The sequence below is a fragment of the Salmo trutta genome, chromosome 37 (assembly GCF_901001165.1).
Source record: "Salmo trutta chromosome 37, fSalTru1.1, whole genome shotgun sequence".
Lineage (NCBI taxonomy): Eukaryota > Metazoa > Chordata > Actinopteri > Salmoniformes > Salmonidae > Salmo > Salmo trutta.
Genome location: NC_042993.1, coordinates 19854249 through 19870792, shown reverse-complemented (window position 1 = coordinate 19870792; position 16544 = coordinate 19854249). Strand labels below are relative to the sequence as shown.

Here is a 16544-nt window from a genome sequence, read left to right as displayed (position 1 = left end):
TTTGATGGCCACTCCAATACCTTGACTTTGTTGTCCTTACGCCATTTTGCCACAACTTTGGAAGTATCCTTGGGGTCATTGTCCATTTGGAAGACCCATTTGCGACCAAACTTTAACTTCCTGACTGATGTCTTGAGATGTTGCTTCAATATATCCACATAATTTTCTTTCCTCATGATGCCATCTATCTTATGAAGTGCACCAGACCCTCCTGCAGCAAAGCACCCCCACAACATGATGCTACCACCCCCGTGCTTCACGGTTGGGATGGTGTTCTTAGTCTTGCAAGCCTCCCCCTTTTTCCTCCAAACATAATGATGGTCATTATGGCCAAACAGTTCTATTTTTGTTTCATCAGACCAGAGATCATTTCTCAAAAAAGTACGGTCTTTGTCCCCATGTGCAGTTGCAAACTGTAGTCTGGCTTTTTTATGGCGGTTTTGGAGCAGTGGCTTCTTCCTTGCTGAGCGGCCTTTCAGGTTATGTCGATATAGGACTCGTTTTACTGTGGATGTAGATACTTTTGTACCCGTTTCCTCCAGCATCTTCACAAGGCTGATTCCTTTTGATTTTCCCATGATGTCAAGCAAAGAGGCACTGAGTTTGAAGGTAGTTCTTGAAATGCATCCACAGGTACACCTCCAATTGCCTCAAATTATGTCAATTCACCTATCAGAAGCTTCTAAAGCCATGACATCATTTTCTGGAATTTTTCAAGCTGTTTAAAAGCCCAGTCAACTTAGTGTATGTAAACTTCTGACCCACTGGAATTGTGATACAGTGAATTATAAGTGAAATAATCTGTCTGTAAGCAATTGCTGGAAAAATGACTTGTGTCATGCACAAAGTAGATGTCCTAACCGAAAAACTAGTTTTAATGACTCCAACCTAAGTGTATGTAAACTTTCAGAAACAGTGGGAAAGATTATCTGTGTGTACAGTACCTGTGTGTCTGTGTTTCCCTGGAGCATTAACAGTGGTAGAGAGTTAGTATCATGTTCCCATCTTGACTTCTTAGGATCCCTTGGTGCCGCTGATCATGGTCTCCATCATAGCCCACTGCTCCTTAGTGACCTGACACACACAACACAGCAAGATAAAACTAGCACAACCTAACCCACATATCCATAAACTAACATCTGTCATAAAATGAGGCCGATTTCCGCAACAGCTCATTTGCAATCTTGTTACTGAACCAATAGCTAGTCGCATAACAGAACAGAGATTATGCAAAAGGTAGCAATGCCTTCAAATTATCATTCTATGTTCATATGACTTTTTAGTGTTAAAGTTCCGGTCCTGACAGTATAACAGGGTTTGCTAAGTTAGTTCCAGCACATACCCTCCTCAGATCATTGAATTCTCCTGCCATGGAGACATAATCTCCAACCTCCATTCAAAAGATCTGCAAATAGAAGAGAGTGGGCACAACTAAAGAGAAGAACACGATTTATGTGAATGTTGAGTCATCATTTACCCCTTAGCCATAGTCCATCCCTATACTTGCATTGGTTAATCCTAGTGCACTTTGAATGTCATTTACAGTGAAGGACTTACTGCCATCTGCAATTTCCAGATACCCATTCTGCAAGGCAGGCATTCAGCTAAAATAGTGATTGGTCTCCACTGCCTGCTTAGCTTATCAAGACAGACAGACATGCATTCTCTTACCGCTCCAGACACCCAGCAGGCATAGTCACTGCACAGGTAGGCTGCCAGGTTGGCAATCTCTCCGGCGTGCCCAGCCCGCCCACGGGTATCCTGCCGATCATGGCCTTCTCAAACATGCCTGTGGGATCGAGACGACTGAAGGCCCACTACACAAAGAGAAGAGGTCACAAAACATAGCTAACTACACATTCACAAGCCAAGATAAGACTAGAAAGGGAAAGATTTAAATAAATAAAAAATGTAAACGTCCACACAGTATATTTTTTAAGTTTCATGCCATAGTTGTGTCTGTTACCTTGGTTCTGATTGGTCCTGGCTGAATGACATTAAACCACAAGCCGTACCTCCCCCACACCGCAGCCAGAGACCTGAGAAACAAACAGTAGTTTGTTTACATACGCACATACAATAACACACACAGGAAAAAAGGAAGAAAAAGACATCAAGAACTACCACTACTGCATGTACTAATAAAGAGGGTCTAGTGTAGGCTCAAGGAATCAGTTTAGACTTGGGCCTAGGAGTGAGGCACTACCTCCTAAATATTCTCATAGGTAATCACTCATAAATGGGGCCTTCAGTCTAAGTCTAATATGATTGGAGGGTAACTAGCTGCACCTAAAAACAAAATACATCTTGACTATTCATACAGAAAAAGCTGGGGTGCCAGAAAGTAGATGCCAGGAGTGCTTTAGTCATTCCATGTCATTCTGGGAACATTATAGTGAGAGGCGCCGAGGGTGGTGCTTGTTGAATTGATTTATTCCCTCTAGTTTCTTGAAACCCTCCGCACAAAAAACTGTAATGAAAGAATAGGATCTAAAAATAGGCTAGCTCTCCCCTGAGATGCCTGGCGCAATAAATGAGCATGAAATTTGGCTGCTGCTGCCTTCACAAAATAGAGGGGTCACTTTTTTGGTGTGAGCGATTTCATATGGGGGGGGGGGGGGGGGGTCCTTTATCAGATAATAGCGCTCATTCACACAGGACAAAAAGACTGCATGAATGGGCTGACCAGCTATAGGTAACTCTCCAGTATGGCACTACACATGTCTGACTGACACCCCCTTTAAACCCCATATGCTCCTTTGAGACCCCTCTTTCACTGTCACTGGGCAACCAGGCATTTTTATGCATGACCCCTAAGCATGATGGGATATTAATTGCTTAATTAACTCAGGAACAACCTGCTTTCAATAGACTTTGTATCCCTCATTTACTCAAGTGTTTCCTTTATTTTGGATTTAAGCGTAAACTTAAATGGCATTACAGCTAGTCTGGAACGCACACACACACTGTTTTACACAAAGACACACACACACACTGAGGTCACTTGTATAGGACGTCAAACATATCAAGGTACAAAAGGGACGTGATTGTGAGAGACACGAATAGCTCCCCCATTTATCATTCCCAGTCCCCTGGGTTTATGGGGAAACCTTTTAGTGTCATTAACTCTTTCAATGGGGTTGATACGGACTAATATTGAGCGGGATCTTTCTTTCGGTAAAAGCCCTCAGAGGTTCATTATGAAGGTGTATTCTTCATTTGATAAGAGCATCCCTGTCTTCACATGAAAGATGTCGGTCCCATTCAGGATTTTATTGGGTTCTCACACCCACTAACGGATTCACACGTGTGTGAACGAACAAGGTGCACACACACATCCCATCCGTCTTCATTATTGTCTAAATCCTACTGGAGGGGGGTCGGGGGAGAGAGAGAGACACACTTTAATGTTAATTAAATGTTCCTGGACCTTCGTTATGCTAATGACTGCTTCTCTTTAAAAATGCATTAATGTTCATAAGGCGTTTGACAAGTGAGAGAGCCAAATCTTTTCAAATGAGGCAAGTGTGGATGTCTATGTGCGATGGGTGCAATTCTGCCTCTGTTAAGTAGACTAGTGATAGGGGTTACAGGTTGGTTTAGGACAGGGAAACGGGTCCTAAACCGATGATAGGTTTTTTGTAGTGCCTCTTTGGAAATACTTACGTGCACAGAGTTTCCACTCCTGACTTAGCAGCCGCGCTGGGCACCACAAATCCAGAGCCGGTCTCTGCGTAGATGGTGGTGGTGGCCAGAAACGCAGCACCTACAAACACAATGTGCGTAAATACAAAAATATGTACAGTATAGGCCCAGCAATATGTGTCAATGTGTCATCATGTACATCCCTTTAATTTACAACTGATCCCAGTTCAGACCAATTCATTCTTCTCTTCATTAGACTGTCATAGGCTGACTTGTTCCTCCAATGACCTGAGAACTGCGGTTCGTCATTGTACATTTCAATAGGCTTTTATATCCTGGACACTAAAGCTCAGGGGGCGGTAGGTAGCCTAGTGGTTAGAGCATAGGGCCAGTAACTGAAAGGTTGCTACTGTAGATCGAATGCCTGAGCTGACAAGGTCAAAATCTGTCGTTCTACCCCCGAACAAGGCAGTTAACCCCGGATGATGATTATGGCAGCCCCCCGCACCTCTCTGATTGGGGTTGGGTTAAATGCGGAAGACACATTTCAGTTGAATGCATTCAGTTGTACAACTGACTAGGTATTCCCCTTTCCCTTTCATAAAACATGGTGGCTGTTGTGGGCCAGATTATACCGCAATAGATTTAACGAGTCAAGAGTTATTTCTAGAACAATAAAACAAACGACATGGGGTAGTGGAAGGAGATAGTCTCACAGACAAACTATTTAATCAAAGCCTGGAGCCAAACTGCCAGGTGAGAAGACAAAGCAACTTTCTTGTACTAAGATAAAAGCACATTTAGATTTATGTAGCTGATAGAACAGGGAAGGGAAAATTATTATTTTTGGCTCGCAAATTGATTTTGACGAACAAATCGATCAAATAAAAAATGTTCAGCCCTCCGTTGAATTTCAAAATCCCGATGTGGCCCTTGAGCCAAAAGGTTTGCGCACCCCTGCAATAGAATAATCCTAATAGTATGAAAGAAGAACAGACACCTGGGAATCAATTCAAATATGCTTTCTTGTGATGTTGGAAGAATGGCTGTTTTGGAAAAACATCAGTTCAGATTGAATAGTGCCTCTAGTGTGATGGCATGTTTTTGTACTCCAAGGTAATTGCTTAATTGTGATTTGCCTAATTGCAGTGTTGAGGGCAGATGGAAAAGTCACAGTAATAGAGAAGGGCTGGGATATTCAAATGAATAATAAAGCTTATCCACGCACACACACATACATACATATTATAAATAGGCACAACAATGCATTAGAGCCAAGGCTTCTCCTATCCTCCCCTTACATATCATTGCCCCTTTATCCAGGGACAGCAGAGAGAGGAGAAAAAAGAGGACGAGAATGAATGAGAGGGTGCATGCACGCAAAGCCAATAGGTGCTTAGGGCACAAGGGCAGGGGATAACGGGAGTGATGCTGGACTATGACCGAGTGAATGGAAAAGTGCTCAAGCATTTCATATTGAGGCTCAATCACTGTCAATATTACACACTTAAATAGAAAACAGAGATTCATGTTACACTTACATCCACACCAATGTTCCGGGTTGATCCTCACTTGTTATACTACTAAGGATCAAATGTTCAGGAGTTGTAGGCAAATTGTGAATCTTTACTGCCCCCTGGTGGCAGCACTCAATACATTACAACACAAATAAATGGGGACGGGAAAGCTGATCCTAGATCTGTGCTTATGGGCTCCATCAGATAGCTCTGGTGCTTACCCTTCTCGGGCAGTATCAGCCTCTTGCCCAGCTCCAGGGTGATGAAGGCCGTGCCATTCAGGACAATGTCTGTGATGGTCCTCCATGCGTTGGCAGACAGCTTCTCTGACAGGGAGATGAAGTTCCCTGCAGCGTTGTTGATCACCACCTAGAGGAACGAGAGAGGAGGATATTTACCAAGCAAATGGAGTATTATTGACCAGTACATCTAGAACAGAGAAGCATACCACTTTTCAGACAAAACCGCCTCTGATCTGTACCTACGTACGTCAGGGAGACCAGCAACCTCCACCAGTTGGTCCACAGCAGCTTCAATTGACTTGGGGTCTCTAACATCCCACTGCACAGCATGGACCTGCAGATAGAGTCTTGAAGTATCAAACACAACTTAAAGCAGATATCATATTGATTTATCAGTATCTAGAACTCTTGGATAATGAATGCATTCAATGAGGGTAATTGATCAGTAGTAGTAGTACCTTATTTCCTGCCTGAGCTGTAATTTCCTCTGTAGTCTTTTTCAAAACTTCCAGTTCTCTAGAAATGACACAAAAAATGTGTGATTTTCTCATTTGAGAGCAAGGCAGCAGCAGTAGTGTTGACCTAAAGTTGGGATTTATAGCCCGACTGACTAACAAGTTTCCACTCACCTATTAGCGATGACACACTCTGCCCCTAGTGCTGACAGTGTTGTGGTCATGCCTTTTCCCAACCCGATTCCTCCTCCTGTGATAAAGGCCACTTTGTCTTTGTAAGTCCCAGGGAGCAGCATTGATCCCTCATTTGCAGGAAAGAATTTAGTCGGGGGGTCCAGTCTCACTCAATGCCCTGGTCCCAGTGCTGAACAACTGTTTAAGGAGAGTAAATGGGATAACACAAAAAAACTTATATTAATGAACCAGCTGAAAAGGGATGTTGTGAGTCACAGATTTTGATTTGATTCATTAGGATCCCCATTAGCAGACGCCAACTGGGGTCCGACACAAAGAAAAAGACATTACATACAAAATAATACTTAAAAAAAATAAACATTAACGTGTGTGTGTGTGCATCTATCAGTTACACATACATGTCAGTAAATACACACAAGTACTGTTCAGTCACATGGGGAGAGGCGCTGTGCCATGAGGTGCTGCTTTATCGAGGGTTTTTTAACCAGGCTTGCTGTTCTCCTGCACTATATAAGAACTTGTACTTGTGCTATATTTGAATTTGCACATCGAAAAGTAGCATAGAGGCCATTGAATTAAAAACTAGTTGTCTTTCCTGTCAAACAAATGCATTAGTAAGAGTAATTACTTATATTGATAAACACCACTGATGCACTCTACTCCTCCAACAGTGGGGGTGCTCACATTCCCAGTGGAGAGGGGACTGGGTGGAAGGTTGAGATGGTTACATGTCTGGCTGTGAGAACACACAGCAAGCTGCCTACAAAGGTTTAGTATTTAGTTTGGTATGTGCTCTTGCATGAACATCACATAAGTGGTCATATCGTCAACTGTCCCTACACTTCTCAGCAATGTATCTGTAGCAGAACACTGGAACAAATGTAGATAGCTATGCCAGAAATATTGCAGAATGCACTCATGTCTGTCAACATCGGAAATAATGTGTACGCTCCTGCACAGCTTTCCCATAGAAGCACATCTAGCTAGCCAACAAACAACAACCTGCTGCTAAACTAGCTAGCTAACTTACACAACAAATAAGAGTTTTTAATGTGATTTGGTAGTTATTGCATTCATCTCGGTGGTAATGTTTACCCGTCTGTAGACAAAACTCTTCAACGGCAAGGTTAAATCAGTTTTAGATATTGATGACACCAGTCCCAGTAAAGCAGATGCCATGTTTTCAAAATTTGATTTGACCATTTCCCCTGATTTCCGTAAGGTAAAGAAGGGGGGAGAGTTATTGAATAGAAAGTAGGTGGTTCCATGATCTTAGTCAGACTGTCTTGGGTCATTTTATAATTTTATAATAATTGTATAATACTTTTTCTTTCAATATCAGTGCAATATCCCTATTATTTTGTATTCACGTATTCAATTTGATGTTGTGGTCATTAAAGAAACCATTAAATATTTTATATTTCATATGATCACCCTATTTCCGCATATCAATGGTAAGGTCCATGACATGATAACGATCTGTTACCGTAAACCTTGTATGACAGTTTTTTTTAACCAACGTCTGCCCATATTTTTAAAGTTTATCAATTATAAGAATGACTACATCTTAAAATAAATAAATACATATTGTAATAGTATTGAAATATATATTTTTCTCTGAGAAATTCTATCAAATGAGCACATTTTATATTTAAATGGCGCTTGTTATGTGTATATTACTGTAGCCCAACCAACCATAATGCATGTGGTACGGTTAATTTGTACACGAAGCTAGCGACACTGTATGAAAAATAAAATACAGAAATTGGTTGCTGCAACGTTATTTCGATGGCGACAGTAGAACCCAAACTCATCCTTTTATTTAGCGGGAAACGCAAATCTGGAAAAGATTACGTGACGGATTTGATTCACAAAAGGTACTATTGACATACTGTTTACAAACCTATCATCGCCGAATTGAATACTCTATCACATGTTATATTCGTTTAACAATGTGGTTTATGTATAATTTCTATCAGACTAGGTCCAGATGTATGCTGTATCTTGCGTCTCTCGGGTCCTCTTAAACAGCAATACGCACAGGTTAGTACTTGTGTACAGTTGTGCTACATCATCCTGGTCGATCCTCGGTCTGCAGACTTGTGTTCCAGCTAATACAACATCTAATTCAGATAATCGATCAGACATTAAGTGCTGGGCAGGAACAAAACCTGCATGCCCAGTTGGGTCTACAATACCCACTACTAGTGAATGGAGGAACACTACCACTGTCTCTCCTTATATTACCCACTATGCCTACAGGAACATGGATTGGACTTTGATGAGCTGTTGGGAGCAGGTGAGTACAAGGAGAAGTACCGTGCTGACATGATCCAGTGGGGTGAGAAGCAGAGGGAGAAGGACCCAGGGTTCTTCTGTCGTGTGGCCATCAAGGCAGCCCAGCAGCCTATCTGGGTAAGATAACAAAATTCTCAGTTGATCCACTGTTATAGGGAAACACACTACAAGCCAAGTCCCGCCACGTACAATTTATGTCAAACGCAAGTCTTTGAGTCAGGTCTTACTTGCTATTAGAAACTGACCATCTGCATATTTAGTGTTGGTGAACCTAAATCAGGCAGATGAAGCATCATGTATTGTCCTCTACCATTATACTTTCTCTAATGTCTATTGTGCCCCAGATTGTGAGTGATACGCGGCGTCTGTCAGACCTGCAGTGGTTCTGGAGGGAGTATCCTAGTCAGTCTCGCTGTGTTCGGGTGGAGGCCTCCGAAGAGACACGGAGGGAGAGGGGCTGGGAGTTCACAACAGGTGCAATACCTACACTGATAGCATAATTAGTGGTATAATAATGTTCTTTACTTTCAGAGAAATACAATACCTCTTCAATGACAATCAATTCAACACCACACCCTCTCTCTCTGCAGGAATAGATGATGCAGAGTCTGAATGTGGGCTGGACCAAGGAGTGGATTTTGATTGGATAATCAAAAATGAGGGCGATGGATCACAACTGGAGGAGCAGCTTGCTACTGGGCTGCTCTCAATAGCCAAAGAAAAAGCAAAAGAGGACTGAATTGGAGGGGACATTCCACAGCTGTAGGAACTTGCTAAAAGCTCTTATTGTTGGAAAGTGTAGTTGGGTATACATTACACTATTTTCTGTGAAAATCCTAGAACATCTTTGTTACACTGAGGAGCAGCAGAAAGTGAGAATATGTAGTAATTATTTCTGTGTTCTGTACTATCAACTAAGTAGCAGGGCAAGAATATTCAAATCTGATCAAACACCCAAACATGTACGGTGTGTATATTAGCACTGACCGATATGTGAAATTACATGGATCACACACAGGTAACTGCCAAAATAAAACACTTGAGAAAATAAAGGATACAAAGTATATTGAAAGCTGGTGCTTCCACACAGGTGTGGTTTGGGATTTAATTAAGCAATTAAAACATCTCATCATGCTTAGGGTGATGTATAAAAATGCCCAGTAGCCCATTATTTTGGCTACCATGGCTAGAAGAGATGTGACTGTCACATTCATCCAATAAAGTTCAACACTAAGGTGCATTGAAACTTTTCTGGTGGCTCAATGCCCTATTAAGTCACTATGTTGGGGTTTCCTTTATTTTGGCATTTACCTGTACTTAGTGATGTCCTCAACGCAGGAGGCAAATGTCAAGACCTGATGTGCAGATTACTTAATCTGTACCTGTATAAAAGTGTCATATTGTGCCATTTAGTTTTTTTTTTTAATAGTCTTAGATTGTAAAATAGGCTACTAGAAAGTAGAGTTTTAGTTGTAACTAGCTAGACGATTAACTGGAAACCTGGAAACTGCACATACGCTGACCCATGGTAAAATTAGCGCAATACTGCATTACACACCCATTCAACAGAATTAAATGTACTAGACACAGACATGATCAATGTTCTAATAGCAGGGTAAGTGTTAGTTCGTAAAACATTTTAAAGTAGACATGAGGGAATCAATGTTCACATTTTAAAAGAGCAACTCCATAGCACTCAATTTCTAAATTAGAGTTTATTGGAGTGTTGTGTCAAACTGAAGAAAATAAATAAAAAATATATTTGGGAATGTCAATACAAATCATGGTTCTTTATTTTTTATTTTTTTTAAATTGTGTCCATTTGTGTGTCATGATTATTACAATGAAAAAATTACTGGTAACAATGTTTACACCCTTAGAGTCAAGTGAAAATTTCCAGTTAAACTTGATGCAATACTTTACTTTTTATTTCTTTAATTTTCTAAGGTTTGCAGTTCACTTCATTTGCAGAAAAAAAAGTCTATACTGATAAGTTTAGATAATACCCTTCTGTCCCTTCTCCCTATTCATTGGCCCCTATACTTCCATTTTGGCAGTGGAATGCGTAGTGATTGGCTGATCACTCCCCTCCCCCACATCTTATCGGAAAAATAATTAGTTTAGAGAACTAAGGCTGCAATTGGCTAGAATATCTGCATTCAATTCTGTCTGAAGCTTTATGACATTTATATCCCTTCAATGACCTACAACTCAGTCACAATTACATTTCCTGATCTTGAAGGGGGAAGTTAATTGGGGAAAAAAACATTCAGTTTACAGTAACAATGGCCCTTTTTGGAAAATGACTCCAGATAAAAACAAAAATACAAATGTCATGCAACTGAACAAAACACTTCTCCCTTATAAGAAATAAACGTCACCCCCCCAGCCCATACTTGTAAATGAACACAAAATACTTGACAAAGGTAGCACAGTTCTGGACCCTCTGGGCATTGGCACAGTAGAAAAGCAGTGCTTGTGTAAGGATGTTCCAGCAGAAGGTGAGTGGTTAGAGGGGGACAAGGTTGAGACGATATGTTGGTAGGGCAAGTGGTTCAGATGGGGATAACAGAGGGAGAGTTTGTGATCAAATGGTGGTCCCATTCCAAAGGGAGACATAAGTAGGTAAGAGTTATTACCCTCGCCACCTTCATATGTTCCAGTGGACACCAAATATCCCCGTAACAAGGGTTGTTATCAGAACAGGAGAGAAGTGCCTCATTGTATTTAAACGCTTACGGCTAAACAGCTAGCAGCCAAAGAAAGATCATAGGAATGGCCTCAAAACACAAATCACACACCTAAGCTGGAATGTGAATATTAGAAACCTGTGAGACACTTAAGATGTGGGTGCTTGAGTAAATGTTGCCCTTTTAAGACTAAAAGAATGCTATGAAGAGGCTATAAAAAAAAGTAAAAGGGGGATGCTCATCAGGAGAGCATCCGCAGATACTGGGGTGGAATGTGGGAGAGGCGGTCAGCCATTTTAGTCTACTGGAGAGAAACATTTGGCTAGGTGTGAACTGAAGTGCTACCTTCACCAAAAACAATGAACAGCCCACCCCCCACGCTAAACAGTCAGCCAGCACAGACAGAGAGAGAGACAAGGCCAGAGGTGAGGGGGTGGAGCAGTAAGAGGTGGTGGTGGAGGGGCCAGTAGCCACTCAGAAGCTGTTGAGGTCCTCCAGGGTCTTGTCCAGGGTGGCGTGGATGTTGACATTCTCCTCCTTGGCGTTGGCTAGCGCATCTGTAAATCACACAAAGAAAGAATGAAGGTAAGATAAGGATCCTCCTGGTGGTGAGATGAGGACGTAGGAAGCAAGACATTGAGATGTTAAAGTGGTGTTTGAGTTTAAAGAGGTCTACTACACTATAGTGGCGCAACGCCAAGGGCAAAACCATGTCAATCCACATGACAAAACCTGATAGCGTCAAATCAGTACATGACTACTTTGAAAACAAATCACATACATACATAACTCAAATGTTAAACAAGGAATGAGTTCAGCTGTAGCTGACAGAAGAAGTAGGACATCTATTTCTGCAACTCCAAAAGATAGTATAGCACCTGGTCAGATACTGAAGTTGGAGATCCCCATTAATACCAGGGGTCACAGATATCAGAAAGTGCTTCCTGGTAATTCTAGCAGTACCTCAAAAGGGGAACTTATACCAAACCATAACATTTGAAAACAACTTCTCTATATATAGTGACAGAACCAAATATGTAAGCCTTAATCTAAAACAACACCCAGGGTGACTAAGGTAAATTCTATGCCATAGCTTCATAATTCACAAGGTCTCCATAGCGTAAAGAGAGCCATGTTGTATGCTATACATTATGGAGGTTTGGTATCAGAGAATAATTCCCTATTTAAACTACAGTATAAGTCACCTTGAAACAAACACAGCCCGAGCTACTGCATGGCCTTATTTAGCTCTGACAGAGCGAGAACATGGCAGAAATTTGTAGCACGACGAGATCTGGGGCTGCAGCGTAGCCTAGTGGTTAGAGCGTTGAACAAGGCAGTTAACCCACTGTTCCTAGGCAGTCATTGAAAATAAGAATTTGTTCTTAACTGACTTGCTTAGTTAAAAGGTAAAATAAGCTACATTTACCATTTAGACCTTTAGCAAACACCCTTATCCAGAGCGACTTACATTCAACTTCAAAATCAAAACTTCAGCACATTTCAGACATGGAATGCAACGTGCTATACAGAAGGAAAAAAATATATATATATTTTTTTCCTTCTGTATAGCACGTTGCATTCCATGTCTGAAATGTGCTGAAGTTTTGATTTTGAAGTTGAATGTAAGTCGCTCTGGATAAGGGTGTTTGCTAAAGGTCTAAATATAAATATATATAAATAAAAGCTGAAATATTTACTACATAACAAACAAGATTTAAAAAAAACAACAAACTCAACTAAAAAGCACCCAAATGAAAGCTAAGCTAAAAATGTGTTTTAAGATATGTATTCACCTTATTTGTTGGCTATGTAACAGTTGTTTACCTAACGAACAGTAAGATAAGTCCTGTAAATGCTGTGTTTTATGGTCTCCACACTAACACCCTGCAGCTAGTCTGGGTGTTGAGTACATGGGTTCTACTAGAGATAGTTTGAAGCTGACAATTGATTTGTGTTGGTGATAAAAACCTAAAAGCTAGCATTCTATAGATAAGATGTGGTGTGTGTGACTCAAGAGAGCCTGGAAGAGTTAAGAACAATGCCTCATTGTCTCATCTTCCTGGCATCTGGGAAACTAAGTAAAATACCGTCCTGTGTAGATAACCAAGGTGGCTTATGGGAAGGTTAGAAGTGACTGATTAAGCAATCTTGGTATCAGCTATATAAAAAAAAACTGCATCATCGGTAAAGGCTAGACTCTCAGCCTAACAGTCAGTCAAGACTGGTGGGCTGACGGTCTCATTATTGCAATAATTAATCAATATTAAATAAAAATGATTGTTTGAAGTAATGACAAAGACCAAGTCTCTCTCAGTACTGCATTTTCACAACAGATATTAGATACATCCACAGTTTCAGCACCCCTCAGGTTCTCTGGCAGGCTATTCCAAAGGCTGTGGGCATAATAACTAGAGGCTGCCTCTCCATGCCTCTTGGTCCTAGGCTTTGGGATAGTTAAAAGGCCAGGGCCAGAGGACCTGAGGGACCTACTGGGTACATAACTTAAAAGCATGTCTGACATGTATTGAGGTGAACAATCGCAGATTGACTCACAAACCCAATAGAATCTTAAAATGTATTCCAAAACTCACAGGCAGCCAGTGCAGAGACCTTAAAACTGGGGTAATGTGTGCTCTCCATCTGGTCTTGGTCAGTACCAGTGCTGCAGTATTCTGTATGTTTTGCAGTTGACCAATGGCTTTCTTGGGTAGACCAGACAGGAACGCAACACAGTAGTCAGACCAATCAACTTAAGGTAGTGAAGTAAGACAACCACGTCAGTAAAAACGGTCCTCAAAGCAGCCAACAAAAGTCAGTGCTAGTAAGGAAACAAGTCCAAGAGTAAGGAAGTACAACAGTAGTGGAGTTTTATTTTGCTTGCTATGAACAGGTTTTGTACTGCCTGCATGGGACAGCAAGTGTTATACTTATGACTTTAATTCACAGCATATTGGTTGATATGCTAGTATGGCTATCGTCGCCAGGTTTCTCAACATGTAGCTTTATTTGGTATTCAGCACAACGTTAGGTCGGTAATTTACTAGCCAAAGTTGCCTAAACTTTTTTTATTAAACTGGAAAGAGACTCTCCATGAAATCTTGGCTGGCTTGAACAAGAAAAATATTTTTAAAAGCATACTAGCAAAGTAAGCTAGCAATGTATTCACTCAGCCAGCTTCCGCTTAAATTTGTAGCCAACCTAATTATATATTTTTAACTTGCAGTAGCACACAGTCACGGTGCACTAGATGGAAACAATGACTACATGCCAGTCAAAAGTTGACACATCTACTCATTCAAGGGTTTCTTTATTTTTCTATTTTCTACACTGTAGAATAGTAGTTAAGACATCAAAACTATGAAACACATGGAATCATGTAGTAACCAAAGTTAATATATTTTATATTTGAGATTCTTCAAAGTAGCCACCCTTTCCCTTGATTACTGCCAAGAGTGTGCAAAGCTCTCTCAACCAGCTTCATGAGGTAGTCACCTGGAATGGGTTTCAACTAACAGGTTAGCCTTGTTGAAAGATAATTTGTGGTATACAGATGATGGAATTTTACAAAATAGGGCTAAGTTCATATTAAGGCAAGAACAGCTCAAATAAGCAAAGAGAAACAACAGTCCATCATTACTTTAAGACAGGAAGGTCAGTCAATGTGGAAAATTAAGAACTTTTAAAGTTTAAGCGCAGTCGCAAAAACCATCAAGCCCTATGATGAAACTGGCTCTCATGAGGACTGTCACAGGAAAGGAAGACCCAGAGTTACCTCTGCTGCAGAGGATAAGTTCATTAGAGTTAACAGCCTCAAATTGCAGCACAAATAAATGCTTCAGAGTTCAAGTAACAGACACGGCAACTGTCCAGAGGAGACTGCGTGGAACATGCCTTCATGGTCAAATTGCTGAAACCACTAAAGGACACCAAGACTTGCTTGGGCCAACAAACAAAAAAACAAACAAGCAATGGACATTTGACCGGTGGAAATCTGTCCTTTGGTCTGATGAGTCCAAATGTTATTTTTGGTTCCAACCGCCATGTCTTCGTTAGACGTAGAGTAGCTGAACAGATCTGCACATATGTGGTTTCCACCGTGAAGCATGGAGGTGGTGTGATGATGTGGGGGTGCTTTGCTAGTGACACTGTCAGTGATTTATTTAGAATTCAAGGCACACTTAACCAGCACAGCTATCACATTCTGCAGCGATGCGCCAACCCATCTGGTTTGAGCTTAAAATGGGACTATCCTTTGTTTTTCCAACAGAACAAATGACCCAACACATCTCCAGGCTGTGGAAGGGCTATTTGACCAAGGAGACTGATGGGAGTGCTGCATCAGATGACCTGGCCTCCACAATCAACCGACCTCAACCCAATTCAGATGGTTCGGGATGAGTTGGACAGCAGAGTGAAGGAAAAGCAGCCAACAAGTGTTTAGCATGTGTGGGAAGTCCTTCAAGACAGTTGGAAAATCATTCCAGGTGAAGCTGGTTGAGAGAATGCAAAGAGTTCAAAGCTGTCAGTCTTTCTCCCTTGGATGGAAACAAATCATTTGGTAATAATTTACTTATTGTCTACAAAAAAGGGGGGGGAAAAAAGTACCCGAATATACATTTTATTATATATTTATCAGACACCATTTATCTCTGCTGAAATGCAGGTAACCTGCCTTTTCAGGGAAATTTGATACACAACTTTGTTTTAGTTGTGGGTGTTCTGATTTCTTTATGGAATCGCTTAATGAGTGGATGATATTGATATACCAAGACTTTATGGCAATGTTAGTAATGCTTATTCTGTCAATCTGCAATTTCTACATACATTTTTTGGACTTTTTAAAATTGATAGGCTAAACCTATTGATTCTTGAAGAATATAACTTATGAATGCCTTATGAGCGTACTATAGCTGGCGTACCTCATAACCCAAAATAAGCTTGTTTTATTCCAGTGTTTACAAACAATGTAATTGTAAGTAACCACTTATAAAGCCTCAAAACATGGTTAAAACTATGATTTTGATATCATGGCTGGTCAGTCCTGACGTCCATCGCTCGGTCTTATGATTTTGAAAGTGGTTGCATCTCTCCAACCTCATCCCTTTATTTTATTACCCCTTCATCCTCCCCAATTCCATGGTATCCAAGTGGTAGTCTTGTCCCGTCGCTGGAACTCCCGTATGGACTCAGGAGAGGCGAAGGTCGTGAGCCCTCAAACACAAACCCAGCCAAGCTGCACTGCTTCTTGACACAATACCCGCTTAACCCGGAAGCCAGCCGCACCAATGTGTCGGAGGAAACACCGTACACCTGGCGAGCGTGCATGCGCCCAGCCCGCCACTAGAGTCGCTAGAGCGCGATAGGACAAGGACATCCCGGCCGGCCAAACCCTCCCCCAACGACACCGGGCCAATTGTACGCTGCCCCATGGGTCTCCCAGTCGCTGCGACAGAGCCTGTACTCGAACCAGGATCTCTAGCCTTAGACCACTGCGCCACT

The 16544-nt window shown here is 41.4% G+C and overlaps 2 protein-coding genes and 1 pseudogene across 5 annotated transcripts in view; 1 reads left to right on the top strand and 2 right to left on the bottom strand.

Moving 5' to 3' along the window:
• Window positions 1-861: 861 nt before the first annotated feature.
• On the bottom strand, window positions 862-7256 carry LOC115176600 (2,4-dienoyl-CoA reductase, mitochondrial-like; annotated as a pseudogene).
• Window positions 7257-7742: 486 nt separating this feature from the next.
• On the top strand, window positions 7743-10127 carry pmvk (phosphomevalonate kinase). The gene is made up of 5 exons (XM_029736706.1): window positions 7743-7931; window positions 8034-8097; window positions 8317-8469; window positions 8697-8826; window positions 8943-10127. The coding sequence occupies exons 1-5, from the start codon at window positions 7843-7845 to the stop codon at window positions 9089-9091; spliced, it is 585 nt and encodes a 194-aa protein (XP_029592566.1). The 5' UTR covers window positions 7743-7842; the 3' UTR covers window positions 9092-10127.
• LOC115176601 (tropomyosin alpha-3 chain) overlaps window positions 10128-16544 on the bottom strand; it is a 28029-nt gene continuing 21612 nt past the window's right edge. For 2 of the 4 annotated variants that reach the window (XM_029736700.1, XM_029736698.1), the window contains exon 8: window positions 10128-11599. In XM_029736700.1, the coding sequence (XP_029592560.1) occupies window positions 11517-11599 (83 nt within the window). In that variant the 3' untranslated portion in view covers window positions 10128-11516. The remainder of the gene's footprint in view (window positions 11600-16544) is intronic. The other 2 variants (XM_029736692.1, XM_029736694.1) reach the window with 1 other exon arrangement.

Bases quoted from the DNA above. Each gene is read 5' to 3' on its own strand.
- pmvk (XM_029736706.1), top strand. From the start codon at position 7,843: ATGGCGACAGTAGAACCCAAACTCATCCTTTTATTTAGCGGGAAACGC. The intron at 8,098-8,316 runs GTTAGTACTTGT...CTATGCCTACAG, and splicing joins TTAAACAGCAATACGCACAG to GAACATGGATTGGACTTTGA. The intron at 8,470-8,696 runs GTAAGATAACAA...ATTGTGCCCCAG, and splicing joins CAGCCCAGCAGCCTATCTGG to ATTGTGAGTGATACGCGGCG.